General features: G+C 32.1%; 2 protein-coding genes across 2 annotated transcripts; both read left to right on the top strand.

Annotated features, from left to right (window-relative positions):
- Positions 1-3,188: 3,188 nt before the first annotated feature.
- On the top strand, positions 3,189-7,112 carry LOC130967288 (uncharacterized). Its single transcript, XM_057892104.1, has 12 exons — positions 3,189-3,255; positions 3,731-3,854; positions 3,963-4,043; positions 4,125-4,207; positions 4,318-4,415; positions 4,870-5,010; positions 5,133-5,242; positions 5,983-6,340; positions 6,579-6,668; positions 6,748-6,834; positions 6,924-6,986; positions 7,074-7,112. Exons 1-12 carry the CDS (start codon positions 3,189-3,191, stop codon positions 7,110-7,112), a joined length of 1,341 nt encoding a protein of 446 aa, XP_057748087.1.
- A 10,181-nt stretch (positions 7,113-17,293) lies between these two features.
- On the top strand, positions 17,294-18,775 carry LOC130970811 (protein SLOW GREEN 1, chloroplastic). The gene has a single exon (XM_057897006.1). It carries the CDS (start codon positions 17,415-17,417, stop codon positions 18,435-18,437), a length of 1,023 nt encoding a protein of 340 aa, XP_057752989.1. The 5' UTR covers positions 17,294-17,414; the 3' UTR covers positions 18,438-18,775.
- The last annotated feature ends 329 nt before the right edge of the window (positions 18,776-19,104 follow it).

The raw sequence follows: 19,104 nt of genomic DNA, 5'->3' as shown, positions 1-19,104 counted from the left end.
GATTAGAGGATGTTGCCACTATCGTTTATTTTGTGGACCTCCATGATATAGTTGTACCACCATATATGAACAGGTATCCTGTTTGAGATCTCCCTTTATGTGGATCAGACAAGTATCTTGCATCTGCATAGTCAACTAGTTATGGCTTGGATCCATATGGATAAAATAATCCCATATCAACCGTTTCATGAAGATATCGAAAGATTTGTTTGATTTCATTCCAATGTCTTCTGGTTGGAGAGGAACTATATCTTGCTAGTAAATTCACAACAAATGATATATTGGGTCGTGTATTATTAGCAAGATACATTAGCGCTCCAATTGCACTAAGATATGGTACTTCAAGACCAAGGATATCTTCATTTTCTTCTTTAGGACGGAATTGATCATTTTCCACATCCAAAGATCTTACAATCATTGGTATACTCAATGGATGTGACTTATCCATATAAAATCTCTTCAAAATATTTTCTATATATGTTGTTTGATGAATAAAAATCCCATCTTTTGTATGCTCGCTCTGCAGGTCAAGACAAAATTTAGTATTTTCAAGATCTTTCATCTCAGAATCTTCTTTTAGAGTTTTTATAATCGTTGAAATTTTTTCAGGAGTTCCAGTGATATTTAAATCATAATGAATCCAAATGCAGATTTCTTTATGAAAACACATGGGCAGATATCATTCTTAAATCTATTTTTGGTCAGATACTCAGTAAGACGATTATACCACATTCATCCAAATTGCTTTAGATCATATAAAGATCTTTGCAATTTGACTAAGTATGACCCTTGCGAATATTTATTGGATGGTTTAGATATCTTTAGTCCTTCAAGGACTTTCATATAGATATCACGATCTAATGAACCATATAAGTAAGTTGTTACCATATCCATTAAATGCATATGTAATTTATGATATGCGGATAAACTCAGCAAATAATGCAATGTTATTGCATCCGCTACAAGGGAATATGTTTCTCATAATCTATACCAGGCTTTTGTGAAAATCCTTGTGCCACAAGTCGAGCTTTATAGCGTAACTTCATTTTTCTCATTTCGTTTTTTCACAAATATTCATCGGTATCCAACAGATTTTACATCTTCTGGTGTACGGACCAGTCCAAAGACTTCACGTTTTGTAAGTGAGTCTAACTCAGCTTTCATAGCTTCTTCCCATTTTAGCCAATCATTTCTTTGTCAACATTCTTCGACTGATCTTGGCTCAAAATCCTTACTTTCATACATGATATTTAATGCCATATTATATGCAAATATTTCATTAACAATTGTCTTATTTTTGTTTCATTTTTAAAATATATCGGTACACTAATATTTTAATAAATTTTAATTATTAGTATTAATTATATATATTATATATATTTTTTTATAATTAAGATAAACTATCAGTATAACAATACACTTGGAAAGATTTCAAATCGTTGAAGTGAATTTGATATTTTCATTTCGGTATATTAATATATTATGTAAGATAATAGACTATGCAAATTATTCATATATAGTTGAAAACTACAGAACACGTGACATAAGCAAAGTCATTCAGCACTTAGGATTTTAAGGATGAGTTTTTAATAGTTTTTTTTTCGAGTTAATTTTTTTAAAAGATGTTATAGAAAAATAAGAATAATTTTATATTTAAATATTTTATAAAAAAAATAATTTTATTTATCAATTATGTTTAAATGTAATAATATAAAAAAATTTATTTATTATATACAAATTTTTAAAAAAATTTTTTTTTAAAATATAAATTATAACTTTTCAAAAACATAATTTTTATTTTTCTAGTATTATTAATTTTATTATTAAAAATTTAATAAATATGTTAAAAATAAAAAAATTATTAAAAATTTTTTTATTATCATCTAATGACATCTAAACAAATATTTAGTGCTTGTTTGAGCGTCATTAAATCGATAAAAAAAATTTTAAATAAAAAAGATTTTTTTTATTTTTTAGTGTGATTTGTAAATTTTTAATAGTAAAAGTAAAAATATTAAAAAAATAAAAATATATCTTTTTTGAAAAATTATAATTTACATCTTTTTCTAAAAGATCTAAAAAAAAGATATTTTTCACCTAATAAATAAACAAAAAAATCTTTTTACATAAACATCAAATCACTTTTTTTCCAAAATAACATCTAAACAAGCCCTAAATTCTCTTCTCCGCGAAGGATCCTATAGTTCATCGAGGTAATAATACTTATTATTAATTAATGATACTGGAAAAAAAATTCATCATGAACCATATGGGAATAACAATATTAAATTCAAGAACGCATCAAGAATAACAAAATAATTTAGGAAAAATCACTTCTAAGAACCGTTAAGATTGGTCAATTAATAAAAAGGATAATTTAAATTAAAATTATTAAAAAGAATCTACTTAAATGATATTTAATTATTTAGAGAGAAGAATTATCAAATCGTCATTATTGTTGATTGAAGATTGAACAATTCTTTTTAAAAAGATTATTTCTCTAAAAATGATTAGTCATGATTCTTGAACGATGAATATAAATAGTCTTAATAATAGTTTTGCCTAAATATATTGTTTTTAATGGTTCAATTTTTTTACATATTTTGAAATGAATAGAATATTTTATTTTAAAAAAATTGATCTCCTATGTACACTTCTCGCTAAGAAATATTTTGCACTCATATATCTCTTATGAAATTTCTGCCGAATCAGATCGACAAATTGTATTAGAATTTGTGAATAATTTAATTCTTGGATAATCAAAAATTAAATAAATAAAAAGAAAAGAAAGAAAGGCGTGCCATGTCACTTGTCAGTTGTCAGTGAGTCACAAGAGCAAGCATTGCTCCCGTCAAAAATAAAAAGGATAAAAACACAGAAATTTTTTTTAAACTAAAATAAAAAAATATTTAATTCCAAGAAAAAAATGAGTCTGTCTTCAATAGAATATATATTTTTTAAATTAAAGATTTTTTTATTTTAGTTTAGAAAAAAACTCAGAGTAGCTATCTAAAAATAAATAGATAACAAAATCTTCGCAAACAAGTAGATATTTAAAATTAGAAAATGCATAGATAATAAAGTAGATTTAGTTCGTGATTCTTTATATATTCCATCCTATAATAAAGCACAAGTCTAATTAAAAATTTTCAACATCAAACAATTTGTGTTCTCTTATTCAAAACGAGATGGTGGGGATGAAGAAAGTTAATGTGCACACGAGGAAAGATGCCAAGACGGGAAACAGAAAGAAAGGTAAACTATATCACATGAATTGTGATCTAATTCTTAAGAAATTTATCCTTTTATTACTTAATTTCGTATCCTAGTCTTGACTTTTTTTTACTCTTTCAAGAAGTTTTATACTCAAAGGTGAGCTAAAATTAAAACGTTATTTTATGTTTATTAATTTTTGAGTTATTACTTTAGTATAATTTTTTGAGAAAAACCCAAAACAGTCATCGACAATTACCTCAAAAAACAACGAGGTCCATGACAAAAAAAAAATACTAATTCGGTTCTTGAGCTTTATTTTTATGGGACGGATTAGCCCCTATATCAAAAAAAGTCAATGTTATTTTTTTGCACAGAAGCTAATAAGTCCTAAAAAAAATCAGGGATCGGATTGGATTTTTTTTTTTTAACCTCGTTATCCTTTTGAAATAATTATCAGGAGTGGAATGAGATATTCACTCTTAATTTTTTATTGGAATATTATTTTAATTTACAGGTAAAGGAAGATTTGATGAAGTTGATAACGATGAAGATCATGTGTTGCCACAGCGTGCGTTTGCCTCGTTTCGTGCTCCAATGGCAACTTTCTCATGTTTCATGCAACAATTGGAACATAAAAAGTATGTGGCTTTTTTTTTTCCTTTTTTAAAACAAAAATTATTTTATATGGTACGTTTGTATTTTTTATATGGTTAATTGTAACTTTTTTATTTCTTTCATTATTGAAGGGCTTCCGTTAGAGAGGAAGGATTAGCGGCTTTTATTAAAATCTTTAACGAAGGAAATCAAGACAGTATTTTAGAAAAACGGTAACGCTATATACTATTAATTCTTGTTCAATTTTCTTAAATAGATTTGAATTTATTGATGAGTGTATTTTTTTTTTCCAGCTTCGTTACTTACCTGTACCAAGTTTTGAATTGCCTTAAAAAAGGTTTGACTAAAGAGAAACAATTGGCTTCTCAAGCTCTTGGTTCGTCTTAAACTCTTTTTTTTCAGTCATCAAATTTAATAGGCTAATGCTAATTGACATTTTTTTTTTTAGGCAATAACTATAACCTAACATGATATTTTTAATTTCAGGGCTAATGGCAATAACAGCTTTTGAAACTGATAATGTAGAAGAAATATACACATACACAATTTCTTTAGTTACTGAACTACTGCAAATTCCTAACAAGGTACTTTAGGATACAATCTCATAAATTTTTAAGTTATTAATAAATAAATATAACAGAAAATGATAAATCGACCGTGACTTTTTAGTTTGCGGATATTTAAGTTCCTAAAGATTCAAAAATACATTTAAGTTCTTAATTTATTTAAATCTGTACACATTGATTCCTGAGTCTAATTTGTCCCATTTAAAAAACTTTTCCACGTACGCATCCGTATCGATCGGTCAGTATAACGGGAGTCACGCTTGATTTTTTCATTGAGTTTGACAAATCAAAGTGAACATGAGAGATCGATATGGCCAAATTTTAAAAATATTAAAAATTTAAATGTATTTTCAAATTTTAAAAGATTTAAATATCTACCGATCAAAAGGTCAATAAACTATTTATCTTTTTCTCTAAATATAAATATATGAAAATATGTTCAAAATTTAACAAAATCCTAATCTCCATGCAGAGTTTGGAACCATGCGGCTTTATTGCTCTTATAGAGTGTTTGGCCATAGTCACATCTTTCTGCGCAAGCAATTCAACGCAAATTCAAGAAGTCATGCAAGTGATTTGGGAATATATCTGTCCTAATAAATCCAAGCTTGGTGTAAGTACTTCACTTAATTAATCCTTAGTTAATGTTTTATTAATTTAAGTATGATCTGTTTTGTATATATTTATTATTACTTACTTACGAAACTTTTCTTTTTTTTCTTTTTGTTTTTTCAGGCACTTAAAAACCAAGCCTATGCTGCTAATCTATCAAAATTGATTTATGCTTGGTTGTTCTTACTTACAAAAGTAGATAGCTGGGAAATCATCTACGGTCATTGGCAAGGGTGAGTACATTAACTTTTTATCTTATATAAAAGTTTAATTTTGATGCATAAAAAATTATATTTTGTTGATATAATGTGATAATACTTTAAAAATTATATTTTTAATAATGTGATAATACTTGATTAAATGTTTGTGTAAAATTCTTTGGTGCATGAAAGTTAAATTCTCAATGTGATCTTAATTGTTACAATTTATAAAAGTTTAGTTACTCTTTTAATTTCTATAGTTTTACCCAATTTTTAATTAAGTCTCTATAATTTTTTTTAATTGGGTTCTTACACTACTTTTAATTTTGTAATTAGGTCATTTTCATATTAAAAACATTAAAATTAATAGAATATTTTTTCCAAAATACATGCGATCAAAAATCTAGTTAGGTTTTTAATTATGAATACGTTCAATTTGCGAAGAAATATTTTGTTAACTCTAATATTTTTTACACTAGAAAGGACCTAATTATAAAATTAAAAACAGTATAAAGACTTCATTAAATATAAATATATATATATATATATATATATATATATATATATATATATATATAGACCTAATTGAAAATTGGTAAAACTAAAAAAACTAACAAAATAATTAAATCATTTATAAATGACAGGAAAATATACATGGTAGAATTTTGCGACTAAGTACCCAATATTAAAATTCATAAAATTGCTATTTATTTCGAAACTAAAAGAAATTGGTTAATGTTTAACTTTGCTTTAATTTACGATTCTTGATGCAGGGCAATTTGTCAATTCTTATCTTTACTCAAAGAAGATGCAACTTGCGTTGTTGCCGGTGAAGCATTAGCTTTGATATTTGACTGCGATAAAATTGATAAGTTTTTTGTTAAAACTGAAGATTTATTATTAGAGTCTTACGATGGATTAAGAAAATACGTTAAAGACATTATTTTGAAGCAATTAGAGAGCACTTCAATGGAAGCTAAAACTGCACTTCCTCTGAAACAAATGTTCAACAATGCTGCTAGAGCCGATTGGGACGTCTTAATGTACTTTAAGGAAGATAAATGTCCCAAATATTATGAAAGATTTGATGGACAAAAATTAATTATATCATCATGGTCTTCAATTATACAGGTATATTGTTGTTTGTTTTCCATTATTGCTCTAATCAATCTAATTTGTTCTTAATTTTGATTTATTTCTAACACTTTTTTTTCCCTTTATGAATAGCTCAAGTTTCTCAAGAATTTTCTGGGAGAAGAAAATTTTTCAAATTATCTGCTGGTTAGTTTTTTAAAAAAATAATAAATTATTAATAAAGATAAATTATTTATTATCAAATATTTAAATTTTTCTATCATTGTTATATCAGGGAAATAAAGTCATCCAGCAGTTATTTACATTTATACCGTACCATGAAGAGGAAGATACTCCGTGCCTCTATGAACCTATTTTAGAAAAGGTTAACAAAATGAGAATTTTGTTTTTGTTGGATAAATTCAATTTCTTAGTTTACTAATAATTTACTTCATTTCTAGCAGGTTGAAGCAAGGGTATATTTTCCTACTACTCGAGAGAAAGATCCTGAGCTGTTAACAAAAAGTGAAATAAAGAAAGAGCGAGAACAAGTATAGCTAAGCTTTTTTTTTTTTGTTTTGTATCTTTTTATTTATGTGTATATTTATGTTACTTTATCATTTCATGATTTATCTTTTAGATAAAGTCAATTATTGATAGATCAAAGACAAAACTTATGAATAAAAGGCGCATGTTTGCAGAGGTGATGATTTTTTCCACCTTGTGTGATCTTTTATATATAAAAATATGTTTAATTAACTAATTTATACTTAAATTTATTTTGTCTCAGGAGAGGAAAGGCAAAGTGTATTGCAATGAAGTTGAATAGTAATTCTCTTAGAACTACTTTCTTTTTCCTAATCCATATTAATTTTTGTACATGATTAACTTTGAAAATCCATTTGGTTTTCAGTTATTGAGTATTATTAGATTTGTAATTTTTTATGTTTATCTTATAATGTGACCTTCATATGCATTACAACATATATAATTAGATAAAATATACAAGTGTTAAGTAAATAATAATTTTTTTATATTTATTTTGTATTTCAAGTAATATGAACTAAGTTTTCAAAAAAAATTGACTTTTAAGCTTTCTCATAATAAAATAGACTATAAAAAATTGAAAATTTACCTCTTTAATAAAAGGGCAACTCTTCTCACAGTGTTTTTGTTGCATAAGAGTGATTCATATTTCAATGAGTGCGCAAATGATGAATATGCAAATTAATTTAATTTTCCAAAAATAAATAATAGGATAAAATACATAAACAAAATAAATAGGAGTAAATATTACACGAATATCCTAAATGTAATAATATTATATGTAATAATATTATATGTTGTCTTGTTTGATATTTATATATAAATTAAATTTATTACACTCGATTTACCACTAACATATTAGTGGTAAATCGAAATAATAAAATTCGAATTAGTATGTATATATATAAATCGAAATAACAAGTTTGAATTTAATATGGTTTACAATTCGGACGAATGAGCTACATATAGTAAATCGAAATAGCTAAATTTGAGTTACAACCCCAAAATTGAATTCAATTTATAAGAAACGTACACTATTGGTAAATCGAATATATATATATACTTATATATACAATTTGAATTCATTTGTTTTGAATTACATTTCGCTATCTTCCAACCCTCCAAACACATCATCTAGAGAAAAGTTAAGCAACAAAACCACAAGATTTAAAATTGTGAAAATGGAAGACGACTAGAATCATATATATTGGTTGGATGGAGTTGTCCATATTGCTGGTAGCATATATGAAGAGGTTAGTGAATGAAATTTATTTTCTTTAAGATAGACCAAAATTATTAGTAATATTAAGTTGCTTAGAATTTGATTATAAGCATTATTAAAATTTTTAAACTACAAATGATAGTTAGAGTATTGATTTAGTAGTTTGTTAAAATTTTAAAACTACAAAACAAGTTAGAGAAATGTTAAATAACTGTTAGTAAGAGAGTGATTAGAGATTCTGTTAGAATTTATAAATTTTGAAGATTAGAAATTTTGCTAAAATTTAATTTAATTTAATTTAAGTTTTAAATGTTAGATTAACTAGGCACTAAAAGTATAGTAAGAATTTAATTTAATTTAATTTAATTTAATTTAATTTAAGTCTTAAATATTAGATTAATTAAGTACTAGAAGTTTAGTTAAAATTTAATTTAATTTAAGTCTTAAATGTTAGATTAACTATAAGTTCTGTTAGAATTTAATTTTAGGTTTACAATATTTTCTATATTAAAATTTATTTTTATTAGATTTTTTATTTTAGGTGATTTTAGATTTAGCTTGGATATGATTCTTTTGAATTTGTTGGGGATATGGGCATTGTAAGATTATTTATTTGGGTTTAATGTATTTTGTCCAAAAAGGCATGCATTACTTAATAGTCATTTGGTGAATTGTGTTTATTGATTGTTATGGTTCTTAGAAAAAAAATTTTATCGTTATGCAGCCCACCGATGTATCACTAACATGAGAAGGTAGCACAATATTGTTCTAGACGATAGGATTATACTATACACGCAGATGGCAGGTTTAGCCTATTTTGCGAGGCTCAACGACCACTGGTTTAGGTTGGATGAGCTGCTAGTTAGTACATTTGGCGAGCGAAGATGTTTGGAAATGCATGCCTTCCATAGATCTCAGCTCGCCAAACCCCACACACCTTGATGTGGACCTGAACGAGCCTCCATCAAGACCTTGGATGACACATTTGTACTAGGTGGGACTCCCCCTTGGCAATTGCAGCAGCTCTCCCCGCACATGCTGGTCCATCTAGGTCACCCGGACGCGCTTTAAACGAGATGAAGGTAAATGGTGACAACGAAGAGGATGAGGGACCTCTCGCCCAGAGAGCACAAAAAATCAGGCACCGTTGTTGCTGCTTTACAAGGTCACATCTATTTAATTAGCCGAATTGTTGTTAGATATTGCTAGTATTTGATGTTCGCATTATTATCTAGATGTTTGTATTATGTTGTTAGGATATGACATTGTGTAATATGAATACTTAAATGTCTTGTATAGACTGTCATATTTATTCGGCTGGATGTTTTCTAACACGGGCCAATAAAACACGATAAAACTGGTAATCTATATGTGAAAATTCATTAATGAAGTGAAACGGTGAATACAAAACACAATAAAAAACTAACACGATAATAAAGTAGTTCAACAAAATTTAACATAAACCAACACGATAAAACTAACACGAAGATAAAGTAATACAATGAAAACTAAGGCAACTCAATATGATCAAACTTATACGATTATTCCACAATGAAAACAATCCTACACATTACTAGCAAAACCAGAACCCATATTGACTCCTCTCTGTGGACACCTCCTCCGTGTGTGGCCAGGCTGTTTGCAAAGTCCACATTGCTTGGGTCTGCTTGAATCAACTTTATCCATGGTAGTCTGAATCCTAGTAATCCTGGGACGCCCTTCAGACGCACATCTCTTGGTGGGATCGGGTATAACTGTGGGATTGTCATATGGTGGTAAAAAAACCTTTTAGGATCGGAGGAGTGAATCCCATCTGATAGACATTGAAGACCGAGGTAACATAGGTATTAAGTTGCCCAACTTAGACGTGAATATGTACAGCGCCAAGACATGGCGAAATGGATAATGAAGTGCCTGAAAATATCCGCAATCACATGTCTGATCCCTTAGGGATACTCTGTAAGAGCCAAGTGAGAAGTTACCAATCGAAGTAGTATCGGTCACGGTAAACTAAAAATTATTTCTATCATACAAAGTCACGGTGAAACACCTTAATGCTTTCATCTTAGCCTCTATTACCTTCATCAGATGCTGACTAAATTGCTGCCAAGTCCCTAATTGTGCCTCTGCTTCTCTTTTTATGGACAAAGAGCTTAGTCAATTTTTCATAAGTGGACTTCACCAACAAACAAACTGGAAGGTTCCTCACACCTTTTAGTATGGAGTTTTACACATACTTGGAGATGTTAGTTGTCATATGCCCGAATCTCCAACCTTCGTCCTGATGATGAGTCCGATTATCATACTCAATTCTATTAGCCCAGTAATAAATTGCGAGGTCTTCGGATTGGAGAATGTCAAATCAGTAGTCAAACTCAACCTCAATCTTAGCGTAAGCAGTATTCACTAAAGACCTCTTTGCATCCTTGCCCTTAAAACTCAGGATAAAATTTGCTGGCACGTGTCGGATACAAAATGTCCGGTATATACTAGGCGGAAGTCGACCACCATCCGAAGCCTCCAATATAGCCTTGATGCCGTTGTGCTTATCGGATATGACTAGAATATCCGGTTGAGGCGTTACGTGCTACTGAAGGTGAGATAGAAAAAATGACCACAACTTTACATTCTCACTAGGGGTGGCAGTGGGGCGGGTAGGGACGGATTTTTGCCTTACCCGACCCCGCCCCGCCCTCCTTGCATTCCACTACTACCCGCCCCACCCCTACCCGCGAGTAGTAGGCGCCTGTACCCTAACCCGTCCCCATGGGTACCCGTCCCGCCCATACCCGCCCCTATAAAAATTAAATGACATTTTATTTTTTATACATTTATTTATAAATTAAGATACAAACTTAAAATTTATAATTAAATTAAAATACAAACATAAGATTCATACAATATCAAATAACTTAAAATTTAAAAAGGTCCATACAATGTCAAATAACTAAATTAAAATACAAACATAAAGAAATTACATCGTTAAAATATTAAAAAGTCTTCAATCCTTATTCTTGATCACTTTCCACATCTTCATCATCATTAAAGGTTTGAAGATCAAGATTTAAACCTAAAAATCAAAAGAGATAGAAATTAATAAAATAATTACTATTATATAAAAAATTAACATAGATGAATATTAAGTAATATGTCACCTTTATTCCCTAAAGCTGCCCACAACCAACTTTGGCCACACATTAAAGCTTCAATTATGGAGGAGAAATCACACGACCACTTGTACTAAAAATAGATTCAGAAGCAACAGTGGATACCGGAATGACATATATATCCTTGGCTATTTTTGCCAAAACTTTAAATTTCATTTGATTGTTCTTCCACCATTTCAAAACATTAAAGTTAGGATCATTTGGAGGATGAATTTCCTCCTCAAGATAATGATCAAACTCAACATTCACACATGAACCCCTTGTCATCTTTCTTCTTTTAAGATACACCATATAATTATCACCCCCAAATATGCTTGTATTTCTACTTTCATCAACTTCTTTTGTACCAACATGTGATACATCAGAACTCATTTTTTGATTGTATTCATTAACCAACTCATTACACAACTGATGAATTCTGTCAACTTGCTTAGAATATTCTATTTAATCTGGATACATTTTTCCAAATCGAAATTCAACCCCAACCATATTGTACCTAGGATCTAAAACAGCAGCAACACCCATAGTGCCATGAATCTCATCCCGATACTTCTCAAATTTCTTCTTCATACTAGATGCCATATTAGCAATTAAAGAATTACTAGAAAGTTGCCATTCATCCAATGAGACTTTTATTTTACAAACCAGAGTAAAATAAAGATTGGCAGTCAGAAATTTAGAACTAGAAAACAGTTGAGTAACATCATAAAACAACTTCAATCTATCACATATTTTCTTGGCAAGTTTCCACTCCTCATTACTTGGCACAGTTTTATATTGGGGTTTCTTTTGTCTTAACCTAGGAAAGACAGCTCTATACAACAATGCAGTGTCTAACATCAAATAAGTTGAGTTCCACCTAGTCGGACAATCAAGAACCAATTTCTTAGTAAATGGAATCGCTGTTTTAGACACCAACTCACAAAAGTTTCGTTCCTTTTTGGCGTTGCAGTCCAATACAATACACTACTATGAATCTTTTCAATACTTTTCTTAACTATACTCAAACCATCCTTCACAATCAAATTCAGTATATGAGCACAACAACGCATATGCAACAATTTACCCCCCAACATTAAGAATGAAGAATCTAGCTGCCCCAACAATTCATCTATCATAGCATCATTAGTAGAATAATTATCCAATGTAACAGTAGACAGTTTTCTATCAACATTCCATTCTAAGAGTATTTTCATCAATGTTTGAGTAAGAACTTCACTTGTATGGGGACAAGGAACATAACAAAAGCTGAAAAATAAAACAAACATGCATGCATTTTAGATGTCAACATACAAAGACAACACAATATATAGAAGTTTATGAAGTTTATGAAGTACCTCAATAGGCGCATTTGCAACTTCCACGAACTATCGATCCTTCTGGATTTGAGGCATTATTATCCGTTGGTTGTGGAGTTTCTGAAGTTGGATTAGCATTACTCTGAACTTCAACTTCATTATCGGTAGGAACATTATTACTTTGTGTGTCTTCTCTAGCATTACTAGCCATGAAATTATCTTAACAAACCTACATTGAAAATACCTATATCAATAAAATTAAAATTACTGAGGTATAAAATTAACATAAATCATATCATAAATGCATAAAGATCAGAATGCATAAATGAAAGAGTAGAGAATTGGAAGTTTAAGCCACTAAGATAAGTAAACACAAATTGAAGTACACTAAAAATCATAATAAGCCACATAAACCACTTGACATAGTCATTGAACTATGCAGCAGGCAACCACAAACAGAACCAAAGTAAAATATTTTTTTTTCCTTAAAGCAAATTAATTGAATGAAGAAGATATAGCTTTATAAAATTTCTACATGAGATGCAAACAAACTAAAGGCAATTTGACCATGCAGCATGCATCAATTTTCAAAATTAGGTTAGCATATATAACGTGTGCTTCTTTTTCTCTAATAAACATGCTTGTCTATTAAAACAAGTTTGCCTACTACAATTGAATGAACTCCAACCAGAACATGTTTTTATTTCAATAAGGAGCACAAAATTCTTTGAAACATAGTAACCTATAGCTGAGGTGAAAGGGTAACATATGCTTTTGAAAGCAACCAAAATGCATGACATGAATGTTAGTTATATTAATTGCGTCTAATCAGTTAGCAAAGCCAGTAAATGAAAAAAGCAACATAATCTCAATTTTGTTTGTTATATTAATTTCATTCTTTAATAAATAACATAGAAATCCATCCATGTTATCATAAGATAAGCTCATTTCAATTAAGCATACAAGATTCTTCATGCAAAGAATGAAAGAGAAGAGCCATAACATGTATCTTGAGGGACAGAGAAACAAAACTGGAAGCTTAGCACTATAATTAAGTGAGTGATATGCAAGAATTGAAATTGAGTAGGATTTAAATAAAATAATAAATAAATTAAAATTTCAGAGCAAAAACTCCTCATAAATTAAAAGATGTTGCAGTCCCAAGAATCATGACAAAAAGTGGTTTAATTACAAGTACAATATTCAGATAGTCATTGAGATACACAAACTAAAGAAGAATTTTCAAGATCACAAAAGTGAATAAACTGCATCTGTTTGTATACAAACTTTGAAATAGTAGTACAAGGTGGAAATTAGAGGCATGAAGTTTTATAAAGCTATGGTTAGTGATTAACCAACCACAAATTAAATAGATCAAACTTTTTCAATATTTAAATTAGAAATATCTGAAGTTTTTTGGTTACAATAAGTATTTATCACTGGGCACATAAAAAAGGCTCAAATTAAAATTAACAAGCAATTGTATGAATATATTGTAAAGGCAAACTCTAGCATTAATTTGGCAAGCAATACCTCAATCACAAGAGAAAACAGTAAAAACTCTAACTAGTCAAACTCTAACCAAAACTATGAAATTAAAATTAATTAAAGCTACAGATAATGTGAAGACAATCTCTAGCATTAATTTGGCAAGCAATTGTATGAAAATATTGTCAAGGCAAACTCTAGCATTAATTTGGCAAGCAATACCCTAAATCCCTAATACACATACTATGAAGGAAAAATTCTTCATCTAAGCAATGGTATGCAACCTGTGATGAAAAAAATTGGGTACGACTAAAATGGCTATTACAATAAAAAATTGATTATACTTAACTAGTTAAAAAATTAATTTTCATGATTCATACATATTAAGCTTCTTGGACTTGGATATTGATTTAATATAATCAAAGAGGGCAGCGCAGAGACAAGAAAACTTACCACTTGGAGGAAGATGGTGAGAAAGAAGGGTTCACTCAGTAGCTTCGGTAGTTCAGCAAAGAGCCAACGATGAGTAAATTTGAGGGTTCAACAGGGCGACGACACGGCGCCAATAAGACGACAACGCAACGGCAGCGACTCGGTGACAGGCTCGGCAGGACGGCAGCGCAACGACGGTGACAAGCTCGGCGGAAGGCTCGATGGAGCAGTGAAGGTCACTAGATCTGAGGTTCACTAGGGAGAAGAGGAAGTGAATTTCCTTCCCTCTTCAGTCTTCTCCGCTAGGGTTCTTTGGGGCTGAAGAGAAACGCGTAAATGAAAAAATAAAATGAGTATAGTGGTGGGATGGTGGCTGTAAGGAATAGAAACCCTAAAAACTTAAAATGGTATATATATATATATATGTACTACGGGGCGGGTAGGGGTGGGTTTAGCCTGACCCCGACCCCGCCCCGCCCCGGTCAAAACCCACCCCGCTCCGGGTCGGGTTTAAACCTGCCCCGACCGGGTTGGAACGGGTCAGGTACCCGCGGGTTCGGGTACTCCTGCCACCCCTAATTCTCACCCTTTACATGTGCGAAAGCAATGAGAATGATGTTGGAATTTTTGTCTTGAGCAATTGCAACCATCAGTGTGCCCCCGTATTTACCGTACAAGTGGGTTCCATCAATGCTAATCAATGGCTTACAATGCTAAAAGGTTTCAATACACGGTGGGAATGACAAAAAAATATATGGAAATAAGCTGATGACTCATTGACTTTCCCACCAACTCGCATAAGGCTCGTCTTCAACACTGCAACATTACTTGGCATCGTTATCTGCACATCATGTACCCATCTCGGCAACTCATTATATGACTCCTCCCAATCTTCGTAAATCTGTGACCTTCTGCTTAGCCAACCAAATTCTCCTGTAATGTGTCTCTGTCGCATTCGAAATGTGTCTCTGTCGTATTCTGCAGTACCTTGATCGACATGATAACATTAGCTCTAATCATAGGCAGTATGAAAGCAGATATAACATGATAATCAAGCATACTGTGATCACTAGATATCGACGTGGCCAGACATGTACGAGGTCTATTATATCATCTTACCTCCCAATACCCTTTCGTTAGCGAAGAGTGATCCGAATCAACCATGTGCAACCATTGCCAAACTCCTTACACTTTTCATGGTGCTTGATATGAACAGATTCCAGCACCCTGTATTCAACCGTACGGCAAATGCTATAAGTCTTCATGCTTAAGAGGACCTCCTCTTTATCCTGAAATTGCTGACCAACTTGAAACTCAATTAGACCTCCTGTATCTTGTGTATTTCTAGTCCCAAATCTAGATGCTACATTCGGTAACCTCTTCTGTGTCACGGCCTATAAGTCTAAAGTCGAAAACTGGGGTGGGTATTGCTAAGTTCCCGAACTAGATACTTCACTACCCTCAACTGGAATATTCCTCCCTATATCATCATCAATTATGGTGTGCTCCACATCATCATCATCTCGCAGTATATCTTCAACACCATCTAGTGCTCCACCCTCTCCTAAAATCTAGAGCATAATAGGAGTACCGGTCATTGCAATAGCAAGCTGAGCGAAGGGTTGGTTATCACCTATTTGTCCGTCACAATCGTAGTTTAGATTACGACGAAGATGCAACTAAAACTGTCTCAGGTGTAATGCTAGCACATATGATAAGGCACTAATAGACATTAAACTAGAGGCTCCTGACATTGCTAAAGATTGAAGATTCTAGTTTGATCCTCCTGAACTACATACCACATCTCCAAACTTGGCCAATAGCTCATGGATCATCACCTTGAAAAACTGACGACGACAGGGGAACAAAACTTGAAAATCTTCGTCATTGTCTATCATGAAGAAATCGTACTTCACACCATCACATACAATAGAAATCGAAATTTTATAGAATAACTTCTCCACTCATTTTATACCATGCAGTCCCAGTTTTTGGATTATAGTATTCTGACACTCAACGAAACTCATATAAGGTTTGATAAAAATACTCAACGAATTCTTATCAGTAAATTTTATTCCCTCTCATATTTTTTTTCTTAATCGACTCTCTATAATGCATAAGAACTAAAAATCTCTCATCACTAGCCATTGTGAGTCTACTTTAATAAGGATTTAACATTCTACTCCTATTTATATATTTATATACGTAAGTATTTTCGAATTTCGCCTTATGTATACAGCAACCTATTGGCCAGCAACAAATTCTTAAATAAAACTCATTACCACAATGGATTAGTTCTTAATTTGTCGAATTGTGGAATACCGTAAAAAAAATACCATACATATATATATATTAGTTTTGATTTAGTACCATTGTAAGTATATATGTATAAATTAAATTTATTAAATTCAATTTATATCATGTTGTGTTATATATAGTAAATTGAATTCATTTATTTTAATGTATATATTACAACATACTATCTTAGTAAATTGAATCCATCTATTTTGATTTATCACTAATATAACTAAATCAAATTCATTTGATTTGATTTATATAGAGAAAGGATAAACCAAGTTCGTTAACTTCGATTTATATAATTTTATCGACAAAACCGAACATATGTTAACGTTTCCATTTTTAGGACAATCATGTAAATTTAAATGCTATTTTATTTATTTGCGTGATTTATCCTAAATAATATAAAAGAAAAATTGAAGAAACAAATAGAGACATGATCGCATGAGGTAGCGGAGAAGCCACACCTACCCATTACCCACCCACTCTAGCCCACAGTTTGACAAAGACTCAACGTTACAAGTCAAAGACTCCCAAGTTTAAAACTAAAACCAAGCCAAACACCAAAACACACACTACACTAGTACACTATTCACAGGCACACCCGCTTGTGCCTTGAGTCTTCCACCAACAACATCCACTACCGTTGTTGACTCTCTGTCACAAACCCTAATTCAACCATGTCTTCTTCCACTTTCACTACCGTCCCGCCCTCCTTCTTCTCCTTTGCTCGCTCTCAATCCTTCCCTCCCCCTAACCTCCCTTTCCACATCCCCATTCGCCGTTCCTTCCCTCGATTCACCGTCTCCGCCCAGTCCTCCACTTCCAATTCCACTGCCGTCACCAATCCCATTCTTCGCAACCTCAAAACCCTAGCCGGTGCCGCCGTATTCGCCGCCGCAATCGCCGTCAAATTCTCCGCTCTCCCCGCCCGCGCCGAACTACCTCCCACCACCGTCACCTCCGCGGAGCCGTCCCCTCAGATCCTCGAAGAATCCACTACCGAAAACGCCGCCGCCGAAGCAGCTGCAACAACAGCAGCAGCATCTTCCTCTTCTTCGTCTTCTTCCCCTCTGTCTGAGTTCCTCGGAACCAACGACGAAGCTGTCAGTGCGCTCAAGTCGCTGCTGCAGCAGAAGCTCGAAGTAGGCGAGGACGAGGAGGCGCTCTCCATTCTCAAACGGTTATGCACCGCGCAGCCCGAGGTAACAGACTGGAAGTTCCTCACGGCAAGGCTAATGAGCGAAATAGGCGAAATTGAGAACGCACGCAAGGTGTATGAAGAAATTCTCGCTTCGAATCCGCTCTCGTTCGAGGCTCTATTCGAGAATGCGTTGTTAATGGATCGGAGCGGAGAAGGAGAAGCGGTGATGAAGAGGCTGGAGGAGGCTCTTGCGGTAGCAAAGGAGAAGAACAAGGCGAAGGAAGCGAGGGACGTGAGACTAATCATGGCGCAGATCCAGTTCCTTCAGAAGAATGTTGATGAAGCTTTGGGGATTTATCAGCAATTGACCAAAGAGGACCCTTCTGATTTCCGGCCTTACTTTTGCAGAGGAATGATTTATAGTTTGCTTGATCGGAATGACGAGGCGAAGGAACAATTCGCCAAGTATCGAGAATTGTCGCCAAAGAAGTTTGAGGTTGATGGGTACTTGAGGACTCCTTTGTCAAGGATGAAATTGTTTGGTTCCGACGAAAGCTAAAAGAAAGTAACAATTTTTTTTGGAAAGAAGTTGAGTTTCTTTTGGATAATTAGAATAATAATAATAATAAAGATGGGTGGCTGGATACACCCAGACACAAGAATTTGGAGTCTGATTTTCTCCTGTGTGAGGTGAGTGTTAGTCTCATCTGCATGATTCCAAGTTAAATTCTTTCACGTTTTAAGAACTATAGAGACTGTACTAATAATGTGACAAACAATTGAGTTCCATTGAACTCTGATACACTTTTTTAGAAGCTCGGCACCTGTAACAAATAGTGTTTATGTTTCCACTTTACAGTGTTTTATTTTCCACTTTAATCCATAATGTTTCCTAAATATAGTTTTCTGTTGATTCCCCTCATTTTCAAGTCGATCATGTTACTGATTTGTTATTATCGAATCTTGCCTTTCTATATGTTTTAAGCTTGTGGGTTTGCCAAAGTATTTGGTATGGAGTGTGGATACATGCTTTAAGGCGACCAGAAAATAGAAAAGTGGCTTAAAGTTGCTTGTTTCTTTAACTACGCCCATGATTCTATTTCTATGGCACATGGCATAATTCCTTTTGTCTCTTATTTTGTTCACTTTATGCTTGGTGATCACCAAGTTAATCACAATTACACTGCACAAATTTTAAACACGCTATTTCTGCATTGGTTCCATTT

The sequence above is a fragment of the Arachis stenosperma genome, chromosome 3, assembly GCF_014773155.1.
Source record: "Arachis stenosperma cultivar V10309 chromosome 3, arast.V10309.gnm1.PFL2, whole genome shotgun sequence".
In the NCBI taxonomy this organism is placed as follows: domain Eukaryota; kingdom Viridiplantae; phylum Streptophyta; class Magnoliopsida; order Fabales; family Fabaceae; genus Arachis; species Arachis stenosperma.
Note: the sequence above shows the minus strand (reverse complement) of the source record. Positions and strands in the feature narration are given on the sequence as shown.

Excerpts from the sequence above, each read along its gene's own strand:
- LOC130970811 (XM_057897006.1), top strand. The coding sequence starts at position 17,415 with ATGTCTTCTTCCACTTTCACTACCGTCCCGCCCTCCTTCTTCTCCTTT.
- LOC130967288 (XM_057892104.1), top strand. The coding sequence starts at position 3,189 with ATGGTGGGGATGAAGAAAGTTAATGTGCACACGAGGAAAGATGCCAAG. Across the intron at positions 4,044-4,124 it reads GACAGTATTTTAGAAAAACG|CTTCGTTACTTACCTGTACC; the intron begins GTAACGCTATAT and ends TTTTTTTTCCAG. Across the intron at positions 5,243-5,982 it reads ATCTACGGTCATTGGCAAGG|GGCAATTTGTCAATTCTTAT; the intron begins GTGAGTACATTA and ends TTCTTGATGCAG.